Source organism: Trachinotus anak, unplaced genomic scaffold (assembly GCF_046630095.1).
Source record: "Trachinotus anak isolate AG129_WGS33_773 ecotype Australia unplaced genomic scaffold, CSIRO_AGI_Tana_v1 ptg000010l, whole genome shotgun sequence".
Taxonomy (NCBI): domain Eukaryota; kingdom Metazoa; phylum Chordata; class Actinopteri; order Carangiformes; family Carangidae; genus Trachinotus; species Trachinotus anak.
In genome coordinates, this window is record NW_027273861.1 from 20,067,619 (window position 1) to 20,092,257 (window position 24,639).

Genomic DNA, 24,639 nt, shown 5'->3' on the forward strand with positions numbered 1-24,639 from the left:
GAGTTTTATTTGAGACACTGAAATGACCTTTAATGTCTTCATTTGGTCTCCATGTGTTACTTAGATTTTTCTGTATCAAATTAACTACAATTTGATGTTGTATATAAAAGGTTTTCTTCAGTTTTTGTACTGTGGGAGTTTTTCTAATCCAGATCAAGGGTCTAAGGACAATGGGTGTCATATACTGTACAGACTGTTAAGTCTCATTTTGAAAATTCTTTTGATTTGTGATATTGGGTTATATATAAAAAAAAGGACCTGACTTGTACACCTCACTTTTACTGTATCATATTTTTCTTTGAACATCAGAGCTTCACCTTGTTTTGTACCTTCTGATTGAAATTATTTCATTCATCTTCACTTTCTTTTTTTTTTTTTGCTTTCCTTTGCTTTACTCACACACAGAGATGATAAAACACAAAAATGAATAAATGCTGGTGAGACAAAATTACTTGCCCATCCTTGAGGTGTGCCCTTTTTATTTCAGAATGAAAGCTTTGACCTTTCAAGAAGAAATGAAACAAACCTGGTGACAGCATGTTAATGTGTCCCTGCTGTTGTGGCGTTGTCAGTCACCGCGTTGCCCACAGTGAATTGCTGAGCATTTCCTCATTTGCAGTAAGTTTAGTGACACAGGTCATGTAGGTGTTTGTACAGTAGCATCAACCTGGATACTGCATCACTGTTGGAATATGGAGCACTTTATCCACCACTGAACCATCACTAAAGGCAAATATGGTAAGACATCCTTATTTATACTCTTGTGTAGAAAGTTTGGTTGTGCTGGCTGTTTAATTCTGGCCATTTCCTCCTGAACATCAATCTATGAATAACCTGACTGTCGCAGAAAGTCCATCAACAGTTGTAATTGTTTCACTGTGGGTAAAACTTAAGTTACCTTCTATCATAACCTTTAAAACTTTTAACTTGATTTAAAATCCTGCAAATGCATGATCTGACATTTTAAAACAGCTGATTCTGGCTCTCTGGTAGGTCTGGTAAGACGTTAATGTGGTCAGTTACGCTTATTCTCTACAGGAATTACATCATTTTCACAGTAAAAAGGGGGAAGTTGGAATCTGAAATTGCCTAAAGAAACGTTCATCCTGCTGCTGGTGAATAAAAGCTTTATTACACAGCTATCACTAGTTAATGATTCACAGTGTGCACTCAGTATTGCTTCACTTCAGCTTGTATTTTAAATGGATTGTAAGACTTTTTTTTATATAGAAAAGGTTCAGTGATGGTTGAAATTTAGTCTTTAAATTGTAAAATATCCTAAAACTTTTCTCCATATTTGGGTGTCTAAAGACTTGACTTTAAAACTCAGACTTATTACTGGATTTTCTGGCTGGTACATAATATGCAGTAAAACACCAGTATTACATTATTATATTCAGATCAATTTTTAATAAATTGGTTTTATTAGTAGTTTCAATAGAGATCAACAGAGTTACACAATATTCCAGAAAATGCTTCACTCAAAGAACAAGAACAATATGAGTCATAACGACAATCATGTCATATTTTATCTGCCTTTATTTTGTCACTTTCTTTTAAATACAGTAATGTAGTCAGGTTTTCTCTGGAGCACCTGCACAGCTACAGACTGTGGCGAGACACCTGAGTTAGTGTGTGCCAAATAAAGGGAAACACACACATGCGCACACACACACACACACACACACACACACACACACGCCTACACACACACATGCACACACACAGTTTCTTCTGCAGGCACATGCTGACTGAAAGTGGAACCCCATGTCTGAGTTTTGTGGTGCAGAGAAAAGTTTTTGTCTGTTTCCTTTGTTCCTTGTGACAATATAGCGTGAGCGAGCAAGCGAGCGAGCAGAGCTTGCAGCTTATTGGTGCACGAGCGACAGTGGGGGGTATTTCTATGGTTACCAGTGCAGGATGCTGGCTGAGGTGAAGACGTGTGTGGTTGTAAGCACTTCCTGCACTTTTTCACACTCGTCTGTATGGCTTTGTAAAGCTTTCAGCTTTAGGTGTTCACACAGTAGTTGGGGTGATTCCTTTATTATGATCATGTTTTTCTTTTTGACGTTCATTCATCATGTTTCACTACTCTCCAATTATTATTTCCACCATCTTTGTTTTGCAATCACATTTGGCAATTGCATAACCAGTGCTCTGGTTTTAAAAACTGTTTCATGACTCCACCTGCTGAATTTATCTAAACCAATGACTGTATTTATGTTTGCTGCTGCTGCTCTGAGCACTTACTTCAAACTCTCTTTCCTCTTTTGGTTCAGTCCACTCATCAAGATGATGACCCCAAAAAATCTCACAAGAGACACCTGATATTGAAAGTTTCAGTTCTGACTAACTCATGTTGACACCAATGCAGAGAATTTCTTTTTTTTTTTTTTTTTTTAGGTTTGTTGACAATGTGTCAGTACATCTGCAAAAATAGTACAACACATCAGACCTTGTCAGAACTACAACAATTCGTTATAATTCACCAGCCGTTGATTTATTTCCATCATTGCCCCTGGTGTTTACACAGTCCACCCACCTCATCAAGTCCAACATTAAGATATAAGAAAAGTAATCGATGACACAGAAGAAGTTACACAAACTAGAAGAATACTCAGAGAGCAGATTTCAAACAAGGCCAGTGTCAAACAACATACACCAAACTTCAAAGAAAAATTCAGATTCTTAGTAAATATCCAGATCTGCCCCAAAATTTAACCGATTCTTCCCTGGCCGATGCCCCATCCCTCTACCAGGTTCAGTGAAAATTGGTTCAGTACTTTCTGCGTAATCCTGCAGACAAATAAACAGACAAACAAACAAGCAGACGCAGGTGACAGCACAATTTCTTTGGAGAAGTTAACAATTGATAAAATCTTTTCAAAACCACACAAAGTAAAAGTGACAAAGACACATTAAAGGGAACCAACATAATGAAAAACACTGGCTGTTTGACATATAGTAGTTCATGATGTAAATATCATCATTCATTTATATACATATGAAGATCGTGGAAATAAAAGATAGTATAATAACATATTAATATATGCATATTCTATTAAGGAATACTATTCAGGAGCCATTGTTAAGCCTTTGTTTTGGGACATGGGAGTTTTAGTTTGACCTTATTCAGAATACCGACAGTAATTCTGACCTGTTTTAACTCTACGAAGCACTACATTCGCTACCCTGGCTGTGACATTATGGCTTTATGGACCTTCTTAAAGTCATTTTAAAATAGCAAGGAACACTTTTGTGTACATTCCTACAAACACAAACAATATTTAATTTGATATGATGCCCTGTCCTCCTCTGGAAGCCAGTGAAGTTGAACTGAACTGAGATCTTTCTTTTTTGATTTTCATCTAAACTAAATCTTTTCAAAAATACTCCAAAGAGAATAAATCTACTCTACCTAGCCTCTCTGTCAGGTACTCATATACCAATTACTTCAATCCAGTGCAACAGGAAGATTACAGTCCAGTTTTTGTTGACACTGTCAGAGTTGTTTATTATGATGAGTTGGTGAGTAGTGAACACATTATCAAAATAGTAGTATAATTACATTTTGCAGTAATTAGATGGCAGTTCAACTACATTCTTGTGTGCATAGTGATTCAAGTAGTTAAATTACTTTTTTGCCATTTTTGGCAAAACTTAACTACTGAAGCTACAAACCATTTTCGGCCATAAAAACAAAAGAATGCTTTTTTCATTTTTATTTTACTATTATCTCTCAGTGTCCTCCTGACCACTGTGAAGGCACGCCCAGGCAATGGATTCGTCAGACAGTCCACATAACATACTCTTGCTTATAGCTCACATAGCAACAACATCATCATGGATAAACCTCCTTAATCTCAGCCTGAGGAAGAATCGCACGGCCATCCTATTTTACATTTTTCCCAACTGACAATTTACTGTGACATCACCGTGACTGTCGTTTTGAAGCCTCAAGTTTGCAGTTTGGCTGTCTCCATCATGGTTTTTTGAATCCACAAGAAAGCATATTTGGACGACAAGGTGGAGTTGAGGAGGGGTGAGGGGTGGATCTAACACGTCTGTGCGCTGTGTGTGATACAGTCTGTCAATCACACGGTAGTCACGCCCTAACACATACCCCGCTTTATTGTCTATTTTCCTCTAAATGGGACCATAATTTAAAAAATGAGCATGTTGTATTGAAGAAGACTTGAAACTAGCAATTGAGACCATAAACTGATAAGGAAAACGTGAGGTAATAAATCAAGTGAGAAGTAGGATCATTTTTCCATCGACTTCAATACAATCAGACTTTTTTTGCAACCAGTGGAGTCGCCCCTGATGGTCATTAGATTCATTAGAATGCAGGCACTTCTGTATTGGCTTCAGTTTTCAGACCCTGGACTCTACATCTATGTTTATATACAATCTATGATTTTTCCTGTGTTTTATTTGAAATGTTAATAACCATAAGGAGACAATAAGCTTCTTTTCTGATTTGCTGACTGTTCTCTGAATGATTGAATACAAATACAGCAGATTTCAGCTAAACACTCAGAGAAACCAAATCCTTCAAGGCTGGACAGTGGGTCCTGGTGGGCTGGGCTTGGGGCATGGCTGAGGGTGGTGACTGTATTGTTGTGACATCACAAAGTTATGGAAGTGATGACAGCTTGTTTTAAGGCACCATTTCTGAATACGGGCTATGTGCATTTCTCTTTGGACTTGAGCGTTTGATAATTTCCCAGTGTTGATATAACTCCTAGACCTGCTTTATAATCAAAAAAGACATGGAAATCTCACTTGATACGATATGGGACCAAAACCACAGCTGACAGTCCTTGCACTTTCCAATTAATATTATGGTATTTTAGTGTTTTGAACTATAAACAAGTAGGCACTTTTTGCAATACATTCGTATGTGACTTTTTTGTATTATATTTTGTTACCATTTCATATCACATTGTCATTGAGTTTGTTTTTGTTGTTTTTAATAGCTTGAACTTTTTTTTCAAGGTAGCTGTAGTTAACGAGGCTAGATTTCTCCCTCAGGTAGCTTTGCAATGATGCTTTCAAAGTAGCTTCCCCAATGCTGGTGGTGAGTTTGTAAAGGGGTTGGGCAAAATATTATAAACATCTCCCAATACAACGTAAATTAGTCCAGTTTCTTACCACTGAAAAATACAACCTTGAAAGTAAACTTTGTTTAGTTTAGTTTAGTTTTTTTTAGTTCCACTTAGCAGCAGTGTGGTGCAGTCCAGTGCAATAAACCAGTCAGGAAATTCAATTCAATTCAATTCAATTTCATTTGTATAGCACCAAATCATAATCTACATTATCTCAAGGCCCTTTAAAGGGTAAGGTCTTACTTACTTTCCTTACTTTATTATAGAGAGAGAAACCCAACAGTTCCTACAATGAGCAAGGACTTGGCAACAGGTGAATTCCCAAAAAAAAATACTCCTAAACATACAGTAATAAGAATAAAAGGACTGAACACCAGCAGAAAGCAGATGCATAGATAACATCAATGCCTCTGTACAACATCATACTGAACTAAGTTTTGAGGAACTGATTATTCAGCCTTAACAGCTCACTCTTCCTCACACATGTATTCTGTGTGTGTGTGTGTGTGTGTGTGTGTATTACAACTGTGTTGTTTTACTATGTTGTCATTTATTCTGTTTAAAATCTGTTTGAAACAGTAACTGTACCAATGTCAAACTTTCCCACTTTTCCATTGATGCATTAAATTGTGCTCTGAACTATTTAACTACTTTCTGTCTTCAAGTACCTTTTTGCAATTTGAGAGGTTTTGTGTGTGCAGGGAGTTGGTGGGGACTCGACAGCTCTGTGAAGATGAAAACAACCAGGAAACTGTGTTGTTGCACGATGCAGTCTCACTTTATAAAGATAGCGCAGGCTTCTCACGAGTGGTGTGTGTCTGTGAATGTGAGGATCATGCCTTGCTGTGTGCTGTGCTGCTAACTTCCTGCTTCAGAAACAGAGCGGCTGCAGCTTTGAGTTTGTGCTCCTATGTTGTTTTCAGGAGGAGAGCGTTGATGTTAAGGCTCTGAGGGCCCGGTTCAACAGCAGGGCCAACACCTCAGATACCAGCAGCCGAGACAGTGGGTCCCCGAAATCTCCACGACCCGGGTTCGGGAGAGCAATCCTGCCAGTGACTGAGAACGATCTGATCCATCACAGACTGCCTCCCACTGTTCCTCCGCCTTTGAATGGCCCAGGGCTGGTGAAGTTCCCAAGGGCAGAGCCAATCGCCACCTCCAGCTCCTTCAGACCTGCCTCTGTCCCTCGACCACCTCCCACTTCTGGAGTCAGAGCGTCCAGCATCCAGCCGACAGACACCAGCAAGGTCAAGCAGACAGGGGAGATGCTACAGAACATGATGCTGAGGCACCAGAAGCCCCCAGGCATCAAACCAGCTCTGGTTCCGTCTCCAGGTTCACCTCAGGCCCCTCCACCAGCTTCCACCTCCACCCTTCTCCGACATCAGCCCAGACAGAGGAGCGCAGGGGAAGTGACCCCATTGAGGAAGCCCCTGCCCCCTGAAGGACCCCTGCCCCTGAAGCCAAAACGGCCCCCTATTGTCAACTTGGAGCCCTTTATGAGGTTCAGTCGAGGACCAGCCCTTCCTGCCCCGAGGAAAAGTGACAGTGAGTCTCTCTGGCTTATTATTCACACACAGTTTTTTGAAATTATATATTACTCAACTTACTGGACTAACTAGAATTGTAGTGCTTATAACTCTTTAGCTAAATGTTTGTAAAAGGCTGGTCCATGTCTTGCAGATGAGAAGCAAACACTGTTTAAAAATAATTTGACAAGTAAAATCATGACAGTGTCTACTGTAATTTGAAGATTGGTCAATATAACACAGAGACAAACTGGGTTGTTTTCAGATGTCACAGTAAGAAAAGCACGGGTGTAAATAATAAAATTGATGACGGCTGGATTCCACTCAGCTGTTTCAGTTTTTGGCTCCTGGTGCTGCGAGTGCTGCTTCGCTGTCACCCTGTCATGGTTTACTGGGATAGAGCACAGCTTGCTTCTGCTAATAGTAACAGCTTGTCGGCAATTCAACCCGTTTTTACTATTAATCGTTTATGATTTTTTTTTTTTTTAAATCTCTGAATTGAAACATTTGATGGAAAGCGAGGTCCTTTAAATTGATGACTTTTCCAACCTTGACATTACTGACAGAGCATCAAATACCTAAAGAAGAGTCTTCTATAAAACATTAAGATTTAAAACAAATCTCATTATAACTGTTCAAGGCGTTCTTTAAGACAAGCCGTTACACCAACAAACTGCAGTGTGCTTCATCTTTGTCTGTAAATCAACAGCAGTAAAGCTGGAGGAAATTGGAAACATTTCAGCTTATGCCTCTCTCTTTTTGCCTTTTCGTCAACTGTTTTTAGGGAGATTGACAGTGCTTTCCTTGCTGGTTATCTGTCTCATTGTAACAAACTTCTTCATATGAGTAAAGACATTCTCTCTTTCTCCCTTCAGCAGGTTCACTAGGTTCAGATGGCAGAAAAATGTCCATACCAGGAGTATTCAATCCTCCACAACTGCCTCAACGGTCCAACAAACCAAGTAGGCTGCCGCACCAGGTTGCCTCTATGTGAGTATTTACCAGTTCAAAATATGCTGGTGTTATTAAATGCAGAAAAAAACCCGTCTTTGGTTTTAATGTTATATCATTTATGTCATATCTTTAAATAAACAATCAATGATAACAAAATCACTGAGAAAGCCACAATACATCCAGATTCTCATTTCCTTCACAGCTGTCATGACGTACAGAAGGAGCGCAGTTATGTTAGAAATTACATTTTTAAAAATCAAAAACACATGTTGAGAACAGCAAATGTAACACAAAACATATAAATGATATAAGACAGCAGCAGAGTTTTAAAAAAAAAAATTTTTCTTTCTTAAACAGCAGGTGTCTGGTGTCTAGGTGTCAAGTGGTGTAACATAATCATGGCATTAACTGACAAAATTATATGTATAAATTATATGTAATGTAAAATAATTAATGTAATTATACGTATAAAGCTTTTTGTGTCCCTGTCAGAAGTTAGTTTGAATTACACTCGATTAGGGGTGTCACGATATACCAGTTTTGATAATAACCATGATATTTTAAAAAAATTAAATATTGATATTGTGTTAATAATACATATACGATAATAATGTGATGGCAGGTGTTAGGCCTTGTGGGTTTTTGTTTTCAGTTTATCTGAGGAGACAGAGTTGAACATTTGAACATTAAAGGCCATCGGTGCTGTCAGAGTGGAAAAAATGGATAATGAGCAAACATGTTTGTTCATTGATTGCAGAGACATTGACGATACCCAGGAAACCTATGATGACATTGCAAGTTTTGAGAGGAACGGTAAAACTACGATCATTTTTTTATTGGTGCATCACTGTAGCCTCTTTCATTAACGAATGTTTTCTTCTTATGACACATTTTAAGTGATTAAGCAAAGAGTTACGAGTTAGTAATTCACTTGTATTGTTATGATTATCAAGCAATTTGTGAGTGATTGTGCCACTTTTTCAAATGCATGTCTTTCATGACTTTGCAGAGTCCTTCAGTGACAACAGTTCACAGTGTATGGACGGGGTGGGTACAGAAAAATGAAACTGAAATTTAGCTCACTGTCAAATGCGAATACCACCCATTTGAAGAAGTCAAAGCCAGGTGGCTCCTCTTGTGAGAACATGTTGCACTCCTCCTCCAGCTCCAGTTCAATCCTGTTTGTAATACTTCAGTACAGGGGAAACAAATGACAAATACCTTTATCCGTTGTCAGTCTTTTTAAGCGTTATCTCAGATTTTAAGCTTTAGGAAAGTGTAATGCAAATATTTATACATGACAATGAGGAAAACACAAGGAAATTCTTACAATGGGTGGCATTCTCCTTTGATGTGATTAATCCCCCCCCCATCAATATTTTCTTTTGTCTTCAAATCCAATTGTCTTTTGTCTTGCAGGATGATGACGATGTATATGAGTTTATTGATGAGTAAGTATATTGTAACAACTAATGCTTCTGTCTGTGTCTAATAAGTGCTTTACAGGCCCAAAGTAGAAAGCAGCCGCAGTTGTATGAATGTTATCTAGTATTTCTGTTACTGCTGCTGTTATTTTTGCATCTGCAAAAATAACAGCAGCACCTGTAACAACCTCTAGCCCAGTACTTTGCTAGACTAAATTGATATCTGCATTTACACATTTAGATTCGTCCATTTAGCAGACACTTTTGTCTGAAGCTACCTACAAATGAGATGACAATCAAAACCGCAACAGATCAATGAGAAGCCTTCAAGAATAAGTGCCTCATTATCTGCCCCTTTAGTTTTAAAGACTGTATGTCCAGTGCTCACTCACTCACTCACTGAATGTGAGTGAGTGAGTGAGCAAGCAGCTTCTTCAAGTGTATTGTGCAGCTTTTCTTTACTCCTAGGTTGTTTCTGTGATTGAACTCATGCGTTTCCCATCAAAGCAGGAAACTGTGACAAAACACAGGCAGAGACTGTTGAAATGTGGGCAAATCCGAACAGTTAACAGTAAAAGAGAGTAAATGCTGAAGTTGGTAAAGTGGTTTAGTTCCTTAGTGCAGAATGAATGGCTTTAAAAACATGTTAATTGTCATGTTAAAGGCTTTACTGTGAATAAAATCAGTGATAATACATATCTGTGACCATATATACTATATATATATATATATATATATATAAATGTGGGTAAAGATACACCTCTCCAGAAAGTTTAGGTAATGGCACTTTAATAGAGAACTATGAGAAAACAAACATGCTGTGAGGTCTTACTTTGTTGTTAGTGCATGTTGTCACGCAGGGAAGTCATTTTTCATTTGAATTCTTCGTTTATAGGGACCAGGTTGGGGTGAACCAAGTAAATGCTGAGAAGATAAACAAGAAAGACACAAAGAAGCATCGTGAACAGGAGAAGAAAGAGCAGCTGGAGCGTCAGAAAAAAGAGAATGAGCTGAGGAAGAACTTTCAGGTGGGGACCCGACAACATCTGCCCATCTTGAAAACATCCTGAGGTCCAGCTCCTTCAACAGCAGATCAGATAGCATCACCTTCAGCATTTGGCATTTTATTTCCAGTTTAAACCAGAGATCTTTCTTTGAAATTCAGTTTTGCAACTTAGCTTATATGTATCCCGAAACACTGAAGTTCTTTGAATGTTCCCACTCTACGCCCATCCAAATCTCATTGTTTTCTGTTAACTGACAACTTTCCCACCTCATTTATCTGTTCATCTGAAGTTGCAAGGGGAGGTGGAGGTTCTTCATACAGCCAAAGTCCGACACGATTGGCACGGAGGATCAAAACTGGACCTCAGTGTACGACAAGGGGAGAGTGTGGAGATCCTTCGGGTGAAGAATAACCCAGGGGGCAAATGGTTGGCTCGTTCTCTGAATGGAAGCTGTGAGTTTTGCTTTAAATTCCTCTGAATCAATCACGTCTCAGTTAGCCATGAAGCAGCACATCCAGCAAATTCACCTCCCTACATGAGCTCTGCAGACACTGAGGAGACCTTTGTTGCCCAGTTTGAGAGTGGAAATACCTGAAATTCAATATTGCAAAATGTTTTTTACACTTGAGGTGGAAAAGCAAGCCTATCAAGAATAGTTTTCAAATACACCTTAGTGTTATGGTAGCTGCCTCGTATTGTGCTCTTTGCAAACAATGTGTCTGTCGTCGTATTTGTGAGGACTTATTGAGTTTTGAGTCTGAAGATGTCCTGGCAGGTGTTTCTTATGGTCCTGCCTTTGCTCCTACTTTACTTTGTAGTGGACATAATCTTTAGTGGCAGATAATACAAAACTTCATCTGAGTAAGCAAAAAGTCCCTCTGGCCGTTCTTTCTCAACATCTCATTCTCTGGCTTGTTGTCTACGTCCTCCGTTTATTTAGTCTTTCTAGAAAGTAAATTATGTGAGCGATTATAGACAGTGGACAGGTTAAGGACAACACAGAGTGCCATAAAGGAAAACAGCGCAGCGTGTGTAAGTGTAAAGTATGTGTAACATTTGATTGAAGTCAGATTAACACGTGGTTAAATTGGTTTCTCTAGTAAGCTGGTAATGGAGCATGAAAGTAGTGCTACTATTCTTACAAGTTTAATATAGACTCCACACAGTGATGACACTAACAAACAAGTGCTTCAAACTTATACAGTAAATATGTATACTATATACTGTAAAGTGTTTGAGACTAATTGCCACTTTTAGATAAGAATCTAAGGCACATCACAATCTGCCAGTCTGTTTCCTTTTAATTTGTTATGTTGATCACTTTTTGTTGTTGTAAATGAAAGAAGCCTATTTCCTATGCAGTATGACGATTCTGCAAGCCCATCAGTAGCAGAGCGCAATATGCACTGAATTAATATTACAATAATTGTTGAAGTATTTTATTGATATTTTTGATATCTACTATTGTATTAAATTCATATAACAAAAATTCAACTTGTGGTTCATGTATTCAGCTCTAATAGCGACTCTGATAGGAAGAGACACCCAGCCATAATACTGACCATCATTCTTTGCATTAGCTGGCTCTGTGTTGTGTGTCTTACAGTACGTTATCTCGTCATTGTGTAAACTTGCAGACGGATACATCAGCAACACATGTGTGGATATTGACTATGAAGCAGTGAAGCGCAAAGTGCTCCAGTCCAAAAAAATAGACACATCACCATTGCCTCCTCCACCTCCAGACCCCCCACATATGTTAAATATGGACTCCGATCACAGAGACAGGTACAGTTCATCCTGCTGTATGGAAACGTTTTCTTGGCATAGTGAGAGAAAAAACCTCTCAATGCTCTTCAGCCAACTTTTTGATATTAATATTGACTTTTTATTGATAACACCATTACAGCAGTTCCTGGTCTCTCTCTCGCTCTCTCTCTCTCTCTCTCTCTCTTTTCTCCTCTCTCCTCACCCCCCTTTTCCCCTCCTAAACCCAACCGGTCGAGGCAGACGGCCGCCCACCCTGAGCCTGGTTCTGTTGGAGGTTTCTTCCTGTTAAAAGGGAGTTTTTCCTCCCCCCTGTCGCCAAGCGCTTGCTCTTTGTGGGAACTGTTGTGTTTTTCTCGATAACAAAGTGAGGTCTCGACCTTACCCTGTAAAGTGCCTCGAGATAATGTATATTATGATTTGGCGCTATACAAATAAAATTGAATTGAATTGAATTGAATTTTTCCTACAGGTTTTCCAAAGTTATGTTCAGTGACGTACAGTATCAGTGATTTGAATCTCTGTAGCATCTGTTGTATTCTGTAACCTGCAAACACGCCCACTTGTTTGGTTGGTTCCAACTAACATGTACGTTGTGTTTCCTCTAATCTGCAGCATGCTTCAAGATGACGGTAAGTAACAGCAAAGCACACACGAACATCACTGACTAATTGGGATAATAATAATAATAATGATAATAGTAATAATAATGTGTGACTTTTTATCTAACTTCATTATTCCTCATCAGAAACACAGCACACAGTCACAGCTATTTCTGTAAAATAAAGATTATTTTACAAGATCATTTGATTTCATTCATTTTATCTTCTAAAAACAATCTAAAAAATTTGCAGGAAAGGTGAAAGAATTTTTTACAATTTTTGTACAATTGCTATACTGGTTGCTCAATATGATATTTGACAACTTGAAGATTAAGTTTTAAGAAAATGACCGACTAGATCCCAAACAAAAATACTATTATGAAATCACGACTTGTCTATCTCGTGTGGGTGTTTACTTTTTTTCTAATTATTTTGTTTATCATTTATTTCAATATTTAATAGTTAAACATAAATGTTTTATTACTGTTAGTGAATGATTGTTTGAAGCAAATAATGTTAAAGATTATTATTTATTTAGAAGACCAGATAAAATTAGTTTCAGTTTTCAGTACCTGTTGTTTGTCCACAGATGACTATGATGATGTTCAACCACTGAATGAGGACTTCCCCCCACCACCACCTGAAGTCAGGTATCTGTTCATATCTGACTTACTAAAAAAGAAAACAGGAAATGACTGGTTGAGTGTGACTGCAGTGTAATTGTAATGTAATGTTTTGTGAAGATCTGTTACGTGAGGAGACTGATGTTCAAACAGAAGAACATCATTTGTTAAAAATGTGTTAAACGATATATTCATAATGTATTGGATTGCTCTATAGAGCTGGTGATCATGCTCTGGAATCAAATTGTGAAACTGTTATCATTTTCAGCATAGATCCCAGATTGGAGAAGGAGCTAAAAAAAAAATTTAAGGTAAACATTTTTTTCACACATTCATATCAGATTATTTGGTTTAAGCATTAGATAGAGTAGAGTGTCACTGGCATAGCAGTGGAAGGACCTTTATTTCTGAATTTGTCCAAAAGGAGTAATATACGGACAGAACAGGGTCCAGGATTGATCCCTGAAGAACCACAGATACATGTCATGATGCATATATCATAAACATGTTATACAACCCCCACTTTAAAATGCTAAAAATGGGTCACTGTAACTGTTGTTCTACAGTATGAAGGGCCACCCAGGGTCCTACATACCATGATGGTGGATCCTAACGGCATATTAAAGAAGCCAGGAGGGAAGGATCTGCAAGTGTCCCAGGGAGAAGTCCTGGACATCATCCAGCTCACCAGCAGCAAGAAAGCTCTGTGTCGCAACAGGTTTGGAAAATGTATGTGAACCCTATGCATCCCTCTGTGATGTTATTTTAATCACAAAAAGATAAAAACAGCGGGTGGTTCATTTATTTATTATTTTAAATCTCTATTAGCCACTGTATTGTAACAGTGACTACTCATCCTGGGGTCCCGATACATTTATAAACAATACGTCAATGACAAGAGATACATCAATACACTTCCAAATCATTCATACTCACAATAAGGCTCATAATTCACAACACAACTCCTACAACGCTCAACAACACCAACTACAAGTCACAAATAAAATAAAATAAAAGTGGGATGAAATAGGTCCCATGAGCAGTTAGTCAAAGTGAAAACAGTTTGAGATTTTTTCAGGAACAATTCATGGTTTGCATTTGAGCTTTGGTTCGTTTTCATATTTTTCACATTACACTGCTCACTCTGTGATTCAGGTGTCTAGAGGAAAGAAAATAGTCTCCTCAGAAATGTAGAGCACACTGCTACATTCAAGTGCAAAGTTGAAGATCTTTTACGCTCAAGGCCATGTGATTAACAAGAGCCTGCAGCCTTGCTATTAGTTGTGTCAGGCTGTACATCACCATAAGAACATGCTCACGAAGACAATGTCAACATGATGTTAAGATTATAATGTGTTCACTATATTAGTCAAGTGTATATAAGTGTTCTAATTTGATTAGACTTTTTTAATAAAGGTCTTTTTTGTCTCTCCTTTCACAGATGGTTATGTGTCCAGATCTCTTCTTCTTCCAATGTAAGTGAATCTTAATCAGTTCATGTGTGACCCTGCCATCATCAGCAAATAGAAAGTCCTTATACTAATATTAATAATTAATATTAGTATAAGTATAATAAAAATAATTAATAAATAATGAATTAGCCTTTTGTAAATGCATGTTACTGTTATTGTTAGGGTAACAGCTTGTCTCTGACTTCTGGATTTCTGGATAAAGATTTTTTTGTTGTTGTTTTTGATGGTGGTGATTAAATAACAAAATTAATAAATGAAAAGATAAATAAATAAAAAACAAACATAGACATATTTATATACACTGTGCACACGCATACAGTATGTATTGTATACTGTATACTGTAAGTTTGGCTATAGCTACATTTGTCCAAGTTGTAAATATACATGAACTGGATGCACCGATTTTTACACAAAGTTGTAAACGCTATGTTGACGTCATGTATTAAAGTTTTGGTTTAGATTTTACACAGAAATGTCAATGAAAATAACTTTTCTGCAGTTAGTTTAACATCAGTCTACCTTTGCAGGGAAGGAGACATTTACGACGATGTCGACTATCCAAGCGGTGAGTTAAATTTGAATCCTCATGTTCTATGTCATACAAACTGTGTTAAAATATCTGTAATTTGAAATTGTGAAAGCCAATGTTTGTTTTAGGAAATTATACATTTTTCTCATTTTATTTTTTTTTCTTCTTTTCAGATGTCTATGACAACGACTCACCGCACTGATTATAAACACATCAAACTTAACACATACAATTTCACACAGACACAAAGAAAGAATCAAACTATATGAAAACTAAAAACTTAAAAACTTAAGCTATCTATTGTTTTAACTTTACAAAACTGGATTCCAAAAATCAAATGAAGAGAGATCCATCTGGATACAAATGCTGTATTTGAATCCATAAATACAGATATCGTGCTCTTGAACAAACAAACTAGAATGTAACTCAAACTCAAACTATATAACTATATAAAGTCCTACAAAACTGATCCACAGAACATTCCCTGTGCTGCAACCTGTCATTACTTGCATTGTTTGTCAAACTGCTTGTATAGAAAATTAATACACTATTACTGTAGCTTTGTGATTTGCTTGACATCTGAGATAACTTAAAATAAACACAATAACTTTTTCTGCTAGTTGTGTCCCATTTTGGTAGAAGTCAATTTGTACTTCCATTTTTTGAAAAAAATAAAGATAGAAAACTGCTCACCCCCTGTGTGTGTCATGTTTATTAAAGTCAGAGGAGGATTGTGGACATCTTTTGAACATGATGAGCCATAGAGAAAAGAGGCAGAAGAAATGAACTGACAAAAACAGTAATATCTGGGAGGGAAAAAAAATCAAAAACCATTAAAATAATATGTGGGCTGAATTGAACTCCCCTTATCAAGACTCAAGAATTCAAATCAGTTCATCAAGAAATGTTCTCATTTCATGCACAGCCATGCAGCAAGCTACACTCACTTCCAGTAAAGGCTGCGTCTTTAACCTTTACTGGAAGTGAGTTTAAGTCACCACTGGTCTTTGAGGTTGTTTCTGGAAGTGACTTGTGAAACTGTGTGAAAGTGTGAAAATGGTAACAACAACAACTCCAGTGATAGTGAATAAGAAAAAGGTTAGATTTCATAAACAACCAAACGTATTATAAAAATTAAGTAGTACAACGACAAAGCAACTAAATCGCATATAAACTCGGCTGGCCATTATTTACTAAAACTAATGCAGTCTAACCCAACAGTCCTGCAAACCTTCACAAAGGTTGTAATGTTCAGTTTGTGTTAAAACTGTTAATTCAGGGGTTCATTCAATTTTATCGTCATTTTGGAGGATGTGGTTTGTGATGCTATCGAACTGAACTGCATTATATCAGCAGGTATTTCCAGTATTTTGTCCATTTCGAAACACCTCTCTGTTCACTGCCGTACTGTAAACTGTAAACTCAAAGGTAAAATTTAAGTTAACAGCAAGAAAAGAAAGTCCCTTCAGTTGATCCTATATAAATATAAATGTATGGAACTAAAACATCAGCTGAATCAAAGTGTAATTAGCATAACACGATCCCAAATTCCTATTAGGACGATAAAGACTTGTCTGGACTAACACCTGATTACAGTAACACACCATCTTGAAAATCTACAACATCAGTCAGAGCCACCTGCCCTCTGACTGAATTCTTCTCCGTCATTGTCCTATCATATTCAGGTGTAAAAATGGGGTTACAATTCCACTTGTAACTTCAGTGTCCTACACTGTGTGGGAACTTTAAAGGCAGAGTTTTGCACATTTTTCTGTTGTAGCTGTACAAACAAAAACAGTAACTACTGTACCATTATGTGTTTTCATTAAGACGCCATAATCCAACTCAGGCCAGTACCGCACCTAATGGCCCCCAATGACCTACAAGAAATGGAAAGTCACGCACATTATATGGGGTCAAATTAGGGTCCAAATGATTTTGAACTTGTAAAGTGATGTTCACAAATAATTCTAATGTTTATAGCTGTAAATCAACCTTTGTAAACCTATGAATAAAATCTGCACAGGAAATTTAGTTTCTGCACGGGAAAAAAATGTGTTAGCAACAAATGATTAGCATTGAGGTTAAATGATGACACTGTAAAATAAGAAATGGGTTTGTCAACATCTGTGTACTGATACAGAACAGAAAACTGTGTTAAACTCTGCAACCAAAAGGTTCAAAATTCATACTTGTCAGTGTTACACACTGGAAATGTTGTGCACTGAGTTTTACAGTTTTCTGCTCTGTGTACAGACATCCACCAAAGCATTTCTTCTTTTACTGTGGCTTTGATTAATCTCACCAACCATTTTATCAGTTTTGATTCACTCTTTTTATTTTAACAGATACAAATCTCTTTGCCACAAGCACAATCTTTTTTCACATGCAGAAACTGAATTTCTCACGGAGATTTATTTTATAGGTTTACAAAGGATGATTTACAACTACGAGCTTTGGAATTATTTGTAAACTTTACTTTATTATCTTAAAATCATTTAGATCCTAATTTGAGCCTATATAGGGTCGGGGGAGTCAGTCGCCTCCCGAGGCATCCAGCTCAATGGCTGGGCGCAATGCTATACTATCTTACCCCCTTTTTTTTCTGAAACTCCAAATTCTCCCAACAATGAATGGGTGATTATTTGCTTGAAGGCTCGTAAGTCAGCACTGTGCTGTCTTATTGCTATAGAGCTTTATTTTTGCCAAAGAAATGATGAAGCTGAAGCTGCTTCTATGTCCAGTCTGCTCTATATGTTACAAAAATACAGACTTTTTTTCTTGTTATTATTAATATTATAAGTGGTATAAGTAGTAGTATCTGTTGTAGTAGTAGTAGTAGTAGTAATCTTGACTTAATCAGGCATTTCTATTGAGATTAAAATCTCTTTTCTAGAGAGACCTGAGATGCAGTCATAGGAAACAATCAACAACAAAAGCAACACAACTACACAGTACAACCACACAATACAAGAAACTAACAAACAAATGATTGACAGTAAAATGTACCATCTCCAAGAGAAATGTAAGAGTCTAGCTTCAGGGCTGTTTGCTGTTCATTCCATTGAAGTGGTGCATAGAACTGTGATGGAAGCTACAGTCTCCATAATCTATGTAATCTGTCAAGATCCCACAGCCAGAGGTCTGTACTATGAAGCAGGATTTGAGGTTATCGAGGTAACTTCAGGTTTAACTCTGGGGTTTCAGTCCTACGACGGTGGTTCACTTGTTACCGGGGTAAATCACCATAGTAACTTATGCTGGACTCCTAACCTCCTCCAGGGCAGGTTAACTTCAGAGGATCAGATCACAACCTGTCAACAACCCAACCATTGACCAATCAGATACCTGGAAGAACTGTATCATTATTTCTACAGGGGTCCAATGGGATCGAAAGAGTTTACAATTACATGATAAATAATAACGAGCAGTAGATTTTTATATAAATCAGTTGGTTCATTTTGCTGTTTGAGTCTTTCCATGTGTCCACTCTGGTTTAAAAACATAGCTTCTAACAAACAGAGGAGAGTTTATCACACTAAATAACTATATTTTTTCATCTGACAGGATTCCTGACAGATAACATGAGGAGACTTTATGGTGATAACTGGAAATAAAAACGAAATCCTCTGATGTCTTTGATGAGAACAATAATCCACACACTGTTGGGGCACCTGTAGGAGTTGTTAGGGTTCGGGTTTCAAAGGTTAACTTACATTTATTGCTACAAGGACCTGTAAATTAAACAAATTCTTAATTCCTGAGAAAGGCCTGTTTTTGTTGGGGGGTTTTTTTTTGTTTTGTTTTGTTTTTTTCTTTTTTTGGTTTGTTTGTTTATTTGTTTGTTTTTAATTTACATGTTTTTTCAGTTTTTGGTGACCTAAACTTTTTTTTTTTTTCACCTTGGGCAGTTTACGGCTTACCTTTGTTCAATTTAGGGTAATTCACTGGACTTGGAAAAACTAAATAAAAGTGGAAAAACTTTTGACTGGTATGTTTCTTCAGATTTCACAATATTTACAGGTGCTTCATATACAGAACCAGTCAAGTTTGGACACACTTTCTCATTCAAGTCAATGGGAAAGTGCGTCCAAACTTTTGACTGGTACTGTACGTAAATATTTGTATAGCCTCTATATATTTTTGGACTCACTATTGGTTCATACAGGAAATATCAAAGGCTACTGAACTACCTGTGTGGTTTATATTCTTCAACATCATCAAACATTATTGTGTTTACTGAAATGCACACATTAGCCAGTATTGTTGAGGCAGAAGTTATGTTGCCCAAACTGTGGAGGGCAGCAGTACACCAGCGCTGTGTCTAATCTGCGAGAAAAAAACAAACGAAGAAGAAGCTCCGTTTGCTCGGTGATCATCTACTTGGGTCTATTTTGTTGGGTACTTCCTGTTTCAAAGTCCAGCTGAGAAGTGCTCCAGTGATGAAAGACTGAAGTGGAGATGTTGTGCAGGAGCTTAACAGAGAAGTGTTTGTTTATTTAACCGCGTCGTGAGTCTGTGTGACAGTCATGCAGGAGTCTGTGGAGTCTCTGGTCCGACTGCTGGAGTCCTACAGAGGAAGAGATAAAGTTGTAAGTACTCATGGAGTCTGCAAAATAAACACCTGCTGTCCTTCTAATGTGGGAGAGTTAGCCATTAGTTTTGCATAACTTTGTTTTAATATTCCATTGTGAGTGTAGGTGTAGTTTCAGCATGGGTGTAGTTCAGTGTTTACTGCCAGGTGACCTGAAGTTTACTCCTGTAGGACAGGAAAAGCAGAAATAGTGTCAAAAGTCGAAGGTAGAGTCCTGTGAACACATCACATCTCCTCCAGTATTAACCATTAACAGAGCCAGTTACACCCTATAAAAATGTAAATACTAGGTATGACTACTGTTTTCTTTATGTACGCATCATTTTTGCTATGATGTTACTTTATAAATGGTGAAATATGGTGCATTATGTAACACAAATTTCAAAAAAATATGTTGAGAGCTGAAACAATAAATCATTAGTTATCTAGCCAGAAATTCATCAGCAGCTATTTTGAAAATTATTTGGGTAATTTTTCAAACATTCTCTGGTTTCAGCCTCGTATTTGCAAGGCTCTGATCTGTTCTCTTGATTTTGGTCAATAAAATGTCAAAAATTTGGCAAAAACGCCTGTTCAAATTTCCCAGAGCCCAATGTGACATCGTCAATGTCTTATTTTTTCCGACCAACAGTCCAAAGTTTACTGTCATGTATGACAAAGAAAAGCATAAAATAGAGTAAAATGACTGAAGCGATTATTCAATTAATCTTCTGTCAACCCCCCTAATAGATTAATGGCCTAATTGCTGTAGCTCTAAATGTGAATAGCAAAAAGACCTTTTGGTTTTAGATCTGTGGACATGCATAAGATAAAATAAAGTAATGATAAAATCATTATGAAGCTGCCATCTTGGATTCTGGGAAATTTTGGTGGAAAATAGTGGCCATTGAAAAAAATTTGAAGAATTTATTGCCGCTTTACTGCAACTTTACAGTCACACAGCCATGAAATGTAGTGACAATTTATATGTCGTCACATAGATAAAAGGATTACATGCAATTCAGTAGAGTTTAGAGGTTTTCAGAGAGCAGGATTTAGATCCTACATGACAATAAAGTCCTAATGACATTGTGGTTACTTACTGGGGTAAATCATCTTTGTATTTATCCCATAATAACTCCTACTTGTCCTCCAAGACTGCTTTAGTGTTGCCAAGTTTCCACATTCAACAGTTTTGACTAGGACAACAACTCTTTTGCCTGAGGACTACAACACTCCTTATTCCTTATCCTTTTCAGAATTATTCCACAAAATATGTAAAAAGATCAGGTTTCACTACATACCTGTAAGTAAAGTCTCCTCTTTCATAGACTGTAAAAATACTGTGAGAACCTCCCAGTGTTTCCTCTCTCTCTCTCTCTCTCTCTGTTTGTCTTTCCAGATCAGGACAGTCTGTTATGGCTCCCAGCTTATTGGAGGAGTGCTTTCCCGTAAAGCAGAAGCAGATGTCTCGTCCATCCGGCTCGGGAAAAGTCTGCTGTTATTTTCTGCTCAGCTCAGCCAATGCAGGACGGTGCTGAGGCTGTTTGACGATCTCTCCATGTTGGCTTATTCCCGCAGCTATGGGTTTGGAGCCAGGGTGAGTCACACAACAATGCTCTGCTCCGTCCACTTCACCCCCTCAAGTTTTATCATTCTTCATAATTCAGGGATGGATGAACATCTGTTTCAATAGATGGTTTATTTTATGTCTTTTTGAAAAGCTGGAACTTGATACTGTGATTCTCTGTCCATATCCTAAGATAAATGGCAGTGGTGGAAAGTGACTAAGTACATTCACTCAAGTACTGTACTTAAGTAGAATTTTGAGGTACTTTATTATTTTATTTTGTTAACATTCAACAGTATAAAGTTCCCATGAAGCTTTGAGGGTGACGCTGTTTGCCAAGACTCACAGGATACATATATACATATCATACATGTTTAACGAAATAATGGTTGATTCATCTCTGATAAAAAAGAAGAGGTGCTCACATGTTACCCACCAGTGCCACCCACATGAGTAGATATTCATTTATGAGGTGTAGCACAACAAATTTAAATATCACGTTTTAAACACATCATTAGTTTTGTACTCTGAAAAAAAAAAAACTTTTAGCTTGACATAAGCTGACATGATACATATATCCAGCATTAACATATTTTACATGTCTTTTAAAGGAGGAGGACACAGGTGTGCGTTGGATTTCTGTGCTGACCAACGTGGCCGACCAGCTCTATTACCCCTGTGAACACATTGCGTGGGCGGCCGATGCTGAGCTCATCAAAGTGAAGTCTGATAAATGGTGGCTCCTCAGCACGGTGCTGTGGGGAGCGTCGCTGCTGCTGGGAATACTCAGGTGAGGTTATCGGTCAACAAACGTAGGCTGTCTGATTACTGAGAGGTATAACTGAATGCAGACTTGAAGAATACAGTAAATTGAGTTAATCAAATTTTCTGTATTAGTTTACCTTTTATATTTATGGTATCTTGTATATTTTAATATGTTCTTATTTATATAATGAGTAGTATGCTGTGTTAAATGTTAGTACTGCACTCACCAAGGCAAGTTCTGAATTGTGTTTAAAGGCAATAAATTTAACTCGGCTCATATTTTTTCTTCATGTGAAAAAAAGCCCAAATAGATCAAAAGTAGATCTAGTTGACACTTTAATTTCTCTATTTTAGCTCTGTTCATTTTTCAAATCTTCTCTTGCAAAATATAGTTCCTGTTTGAAAGTTTAATTGTAGTATAATCTGTGGAAAACAAAAACAAAAACTAAAGCAGATGTTGCTTTGACCTAATCTCGCCAACACTAAGTTGGTGGAGCACTTTGTAACCTTGGGTACTTGCTGTCATTGTTTCTTGCTTTATTTGCTAGATATGGAGCATAAAACACCTTCAGTCTGAGTTGTGAATCCTTTTTTTCCAGGTCACTTCGAGTTCTGCTGCTGCTGAAGAGGAAGCTGAAGAGATGTGGGGGAGACGGAGCTGGCAACAGGTGTTGTTTCTGCAGTTTCATGAGAAATATTTGGTCTCTGAATTGAACATAGGACAGGCTTCTTTACTCTGTCAGACATTTTCCTCCTGTCTAAAAAAAATGTGTCCTGAGAAATCAGTCTTCTTGTTTTTTTTCTTTTCTGTAGTCGCTCTCAGCTCTACAGACAGATGCAGGGGGAGGTTCTGTCCGTCCTCAGCAACATGGCTGACCTCAGTAACGCCATTCACTGGATGCCACCTGGCTTCTTGTGGGCCGGTCGATTCCCCAACTGGCTGGTGGGGCTGATGGGCACCATCTCATCTCTGATTGGTCTAATCCAGATGAACGGTGGCGACAGTGACCAGACAGACAGCACGTAGTCTTCATTTCGCAGTGAGGAATAGATAGAAGAGAGAAGCTTAGAGCAGCATCAAACGATTACATTACAGTATATCGGTGGAAAATGCTGAATGAAACAATGTTTAGCTGATCCAGAACATATGAAATCAAAATCATCTGGACCTATAAGTGCACAGTCAGTGAATAAACTTAATACACCTGTAGCCAATCTTCAGATGTGCCTGAAAGCTGCTTGAAAAAGTAAGTAAGTAAGCAAAACATGTTCAAGATTTAATGATGAGATTACCCAATCAAATGTTCTTTTATTTGACTCTTATTTCTAAGATAACTGCTGCAGCTTTACAATCACACAGCCGTGAAATTTAGTGACAATTTATATGTCGTTACATAGATAAAAGTATTACAGGGCATTTCAATAGAGTTTAGAGGTTTTCAGAGAGCAGGATTTAGATCCTGCATGACAAGAAAGTCCTAATGACATCGTGGTTACTTGGAGGCACTTAGTAGGTTTCCAGATGCAACAGTTTTGACTAGGACAACGCTCTTTTGCCTGAGGACTACAAGACTCACTTATTACACTGTGTGTCCTTGTTCGTCAGTATTCAAATTGGTCTAAGACTTCATCCTGTTCCTAGCAGGTCAAAAGCTGGTTTTTGCAGCAGTCACCATGTTTAACACTGGGTTTAAAGGCAAGGGAGACTCAAAGTGACACCAAACCTCTTCCTGTTCTGTCACCCTAGAAGGTCATAGCACAAGTAGATAGAACAGGGAATTTTATGAAGAAATTAGATCTGTGTGTTGATTTCAATAGAAATACAAATATTGTTGCCTTAGAGACACACTCCATACATCTCGTTTAAATCTTGCATCTGTTCGTCTACAGTGATTAATAAACTGTGAATTTATTATTAAACCTTGTTATGATGATGATTGGGCTGCTAGGATCAAAGGAACATAATATTCCTGTCACTGTTTAAAGACCAACTCACTGCTGATTGAAGCATGTAACACTAGAGCAACTGGTGACAATAATAAGTGCATGAGATATGGAAATTGTCCAACCTGTTGAAATCAGCGGACAAAATATCTGTATTGCATTTAGGAATCAGTACAAATGTGCTCACGGACGAATTTGAGATTTTCAAATGAAGTTTAGTATCTCTTTCACAACACCCGACCAAGTTTTATATGAAAACAGTCTGTATCAGTGGTCAAATGGGACAGAAGACACTTGAAATGGAAACTGAATAAAATGTAAAATAATTTTAGATCATGTAAAATAATGAACTTTTTAAAATAAACTGTTGAATTGTCTGTGCTGTGTATAGTATATTTTTTTTCCAATATACTGAAATGCCTGGTGTATCATTTTGGTCCCGAATTTATTAGAACAGCTGACGTGGACGTACGTAGGTCACGTAAAAATAATGAACTTCATAAATAAATCGATGTATTGACGTTTGATTGAGCAGGACTTGAAGGTTCATCGTGACGTGTAACTGCTGCCTTCAAGTGCTCACGGACATCTAAAAAACGACTAGAGTGCAAAGACATGTCAGATTCGTCTTTTATTGTATATAAGCAGGGCAAAGTACCTATTATTTTCATCGTAATGAATTGTAATCATAAACACAGCACAAGGATAACTACGGTGCTTTCATGTTATTTTCAAGTGTATTGTTAAGTCGTGTTCAGGGATGTTAAAA

At 37.6% G+C, this 24,639-nt stretch overlaps 2 protein-coding genes across 3 annotated transcripts; both read left to right on the forward strand.

Annotated features, from left to right (window-relative positions):
• Positions 1 to 598: 598 nt before the first annotated feature.
• On the forward strand, positions 599 to 15,710 carry LOC139625933 (FYN-binding protein 1). Of its 2 annotated transcripts, none has more exons than XM_071486017.1 (16): positions 599 to 738; positions 6,035 to 6,659; positions 7,516 to 7,630; positions 8,352 to 8,407; positions 8,604 to 8,641; positions 9,014 to 9,045; positions 9,914 to 10,046; positions 10,315 to 10,477; positions 11,663 to 11,813; positions 12,408 to 12,424; positions 12,984 to 13,044; positions 13,286 to 13,328; positions 13,584 to 13,746; positions 14,459 to 14,492; positions 15,017 to 15,054; positions 15,192 to 15,710. In XM_071486017.1, the coding sequence occupies exons 1-16, from the start codon at positions 736 to 738 to the stop codon at positions 15,218 to 15,220; spliced, it is 1,701 nt and encodes a 566-aa protein (XP_071342118.1). In that variant the 5' UTR covers positions 599 to 735; the 3' UTR covers positions 15,221 to 15,710. The 2 variants fall into 2 exon arrangements, with proteins under 2 accessions (XP_071342118.1, XP_071342119.1); XM_071486018.1 differs by having other exon boundaries at positions 7,519 to 7,630.
• Positions 15,711 to 19,431: 3,721 nt separating this feature from the next.
• pex11g (peroxisomal biogenesis factor 11 gamma) lies at positions 19,432 to 24,247 on the forward strand. The gene is made up of 5 exons (XM_071486022.1): positions 19,432 to 19,610; positions 20,994 to 21,191; positions 21,773 to 21,951; positions 22,526 to 22,594; positions 22,740 to 24,247. The coding sequence occupies exons 1-5, from the start codon at positions 19,548 to 19,550 to the stop codon at positions 22,951 to 22,953; spliced, it is 723 nt and encodes a 240-aa protein (XP_071342123.1). The 5' UTR covers positions 19,432 to 19,547; the 3' UTR covers positions 22,954 to 24,247.
• Positions 24,248 to 24,639: the final 392 nt, after the last annotated feature.

What these genes read in the sequence shown, in the direction of transcription:
- pex11g (XM_071486022.1), top strand. Translation starts at nt 19,548, where the DNA reads ATGCAGGAGTCTGTGGAGTCTCTGGTCCGACTGCTGGAGTCCTACAGA. An exon ending in CTGCTGCTGGGAATACTCAG is followed by an intron (nt 21,952 to 22,525) that starts GTGAGGTTATCG and finishes CTTTTTTTCCAG; the next exon opens with GTCACTTCGAGTTCTGCTGC. An exon ending in GGAGACGGAGCTGGCAACAG is followed by an intron (nt 22,595 to 22,739) that starts GTGTTGTTTCTG and finishes TCTTTTCTGTAG; the next exon opens with TCGCTCTCAGCTCTACAGAC.
- LOC139625933 (XM_071486017.1), top strand. An exon ending in GTATATGAGTTTATTGATGA is followed by an intron (nt 9,046 to 9,913) that starts GTAAGTATATTG and finishes CTTCGTTTATAG; the next exon opens with GGACCAGGTTGGGGTGAACC. An exon ending in CGATGTCGACTATCCAAGCG is followed by an intron (nt 15,055 to 15,191) that starts GTGAGTTAAATT and finishes TCTTCTTTTCAG; the next exon opens with ATGTCTATGACAACGACTCA.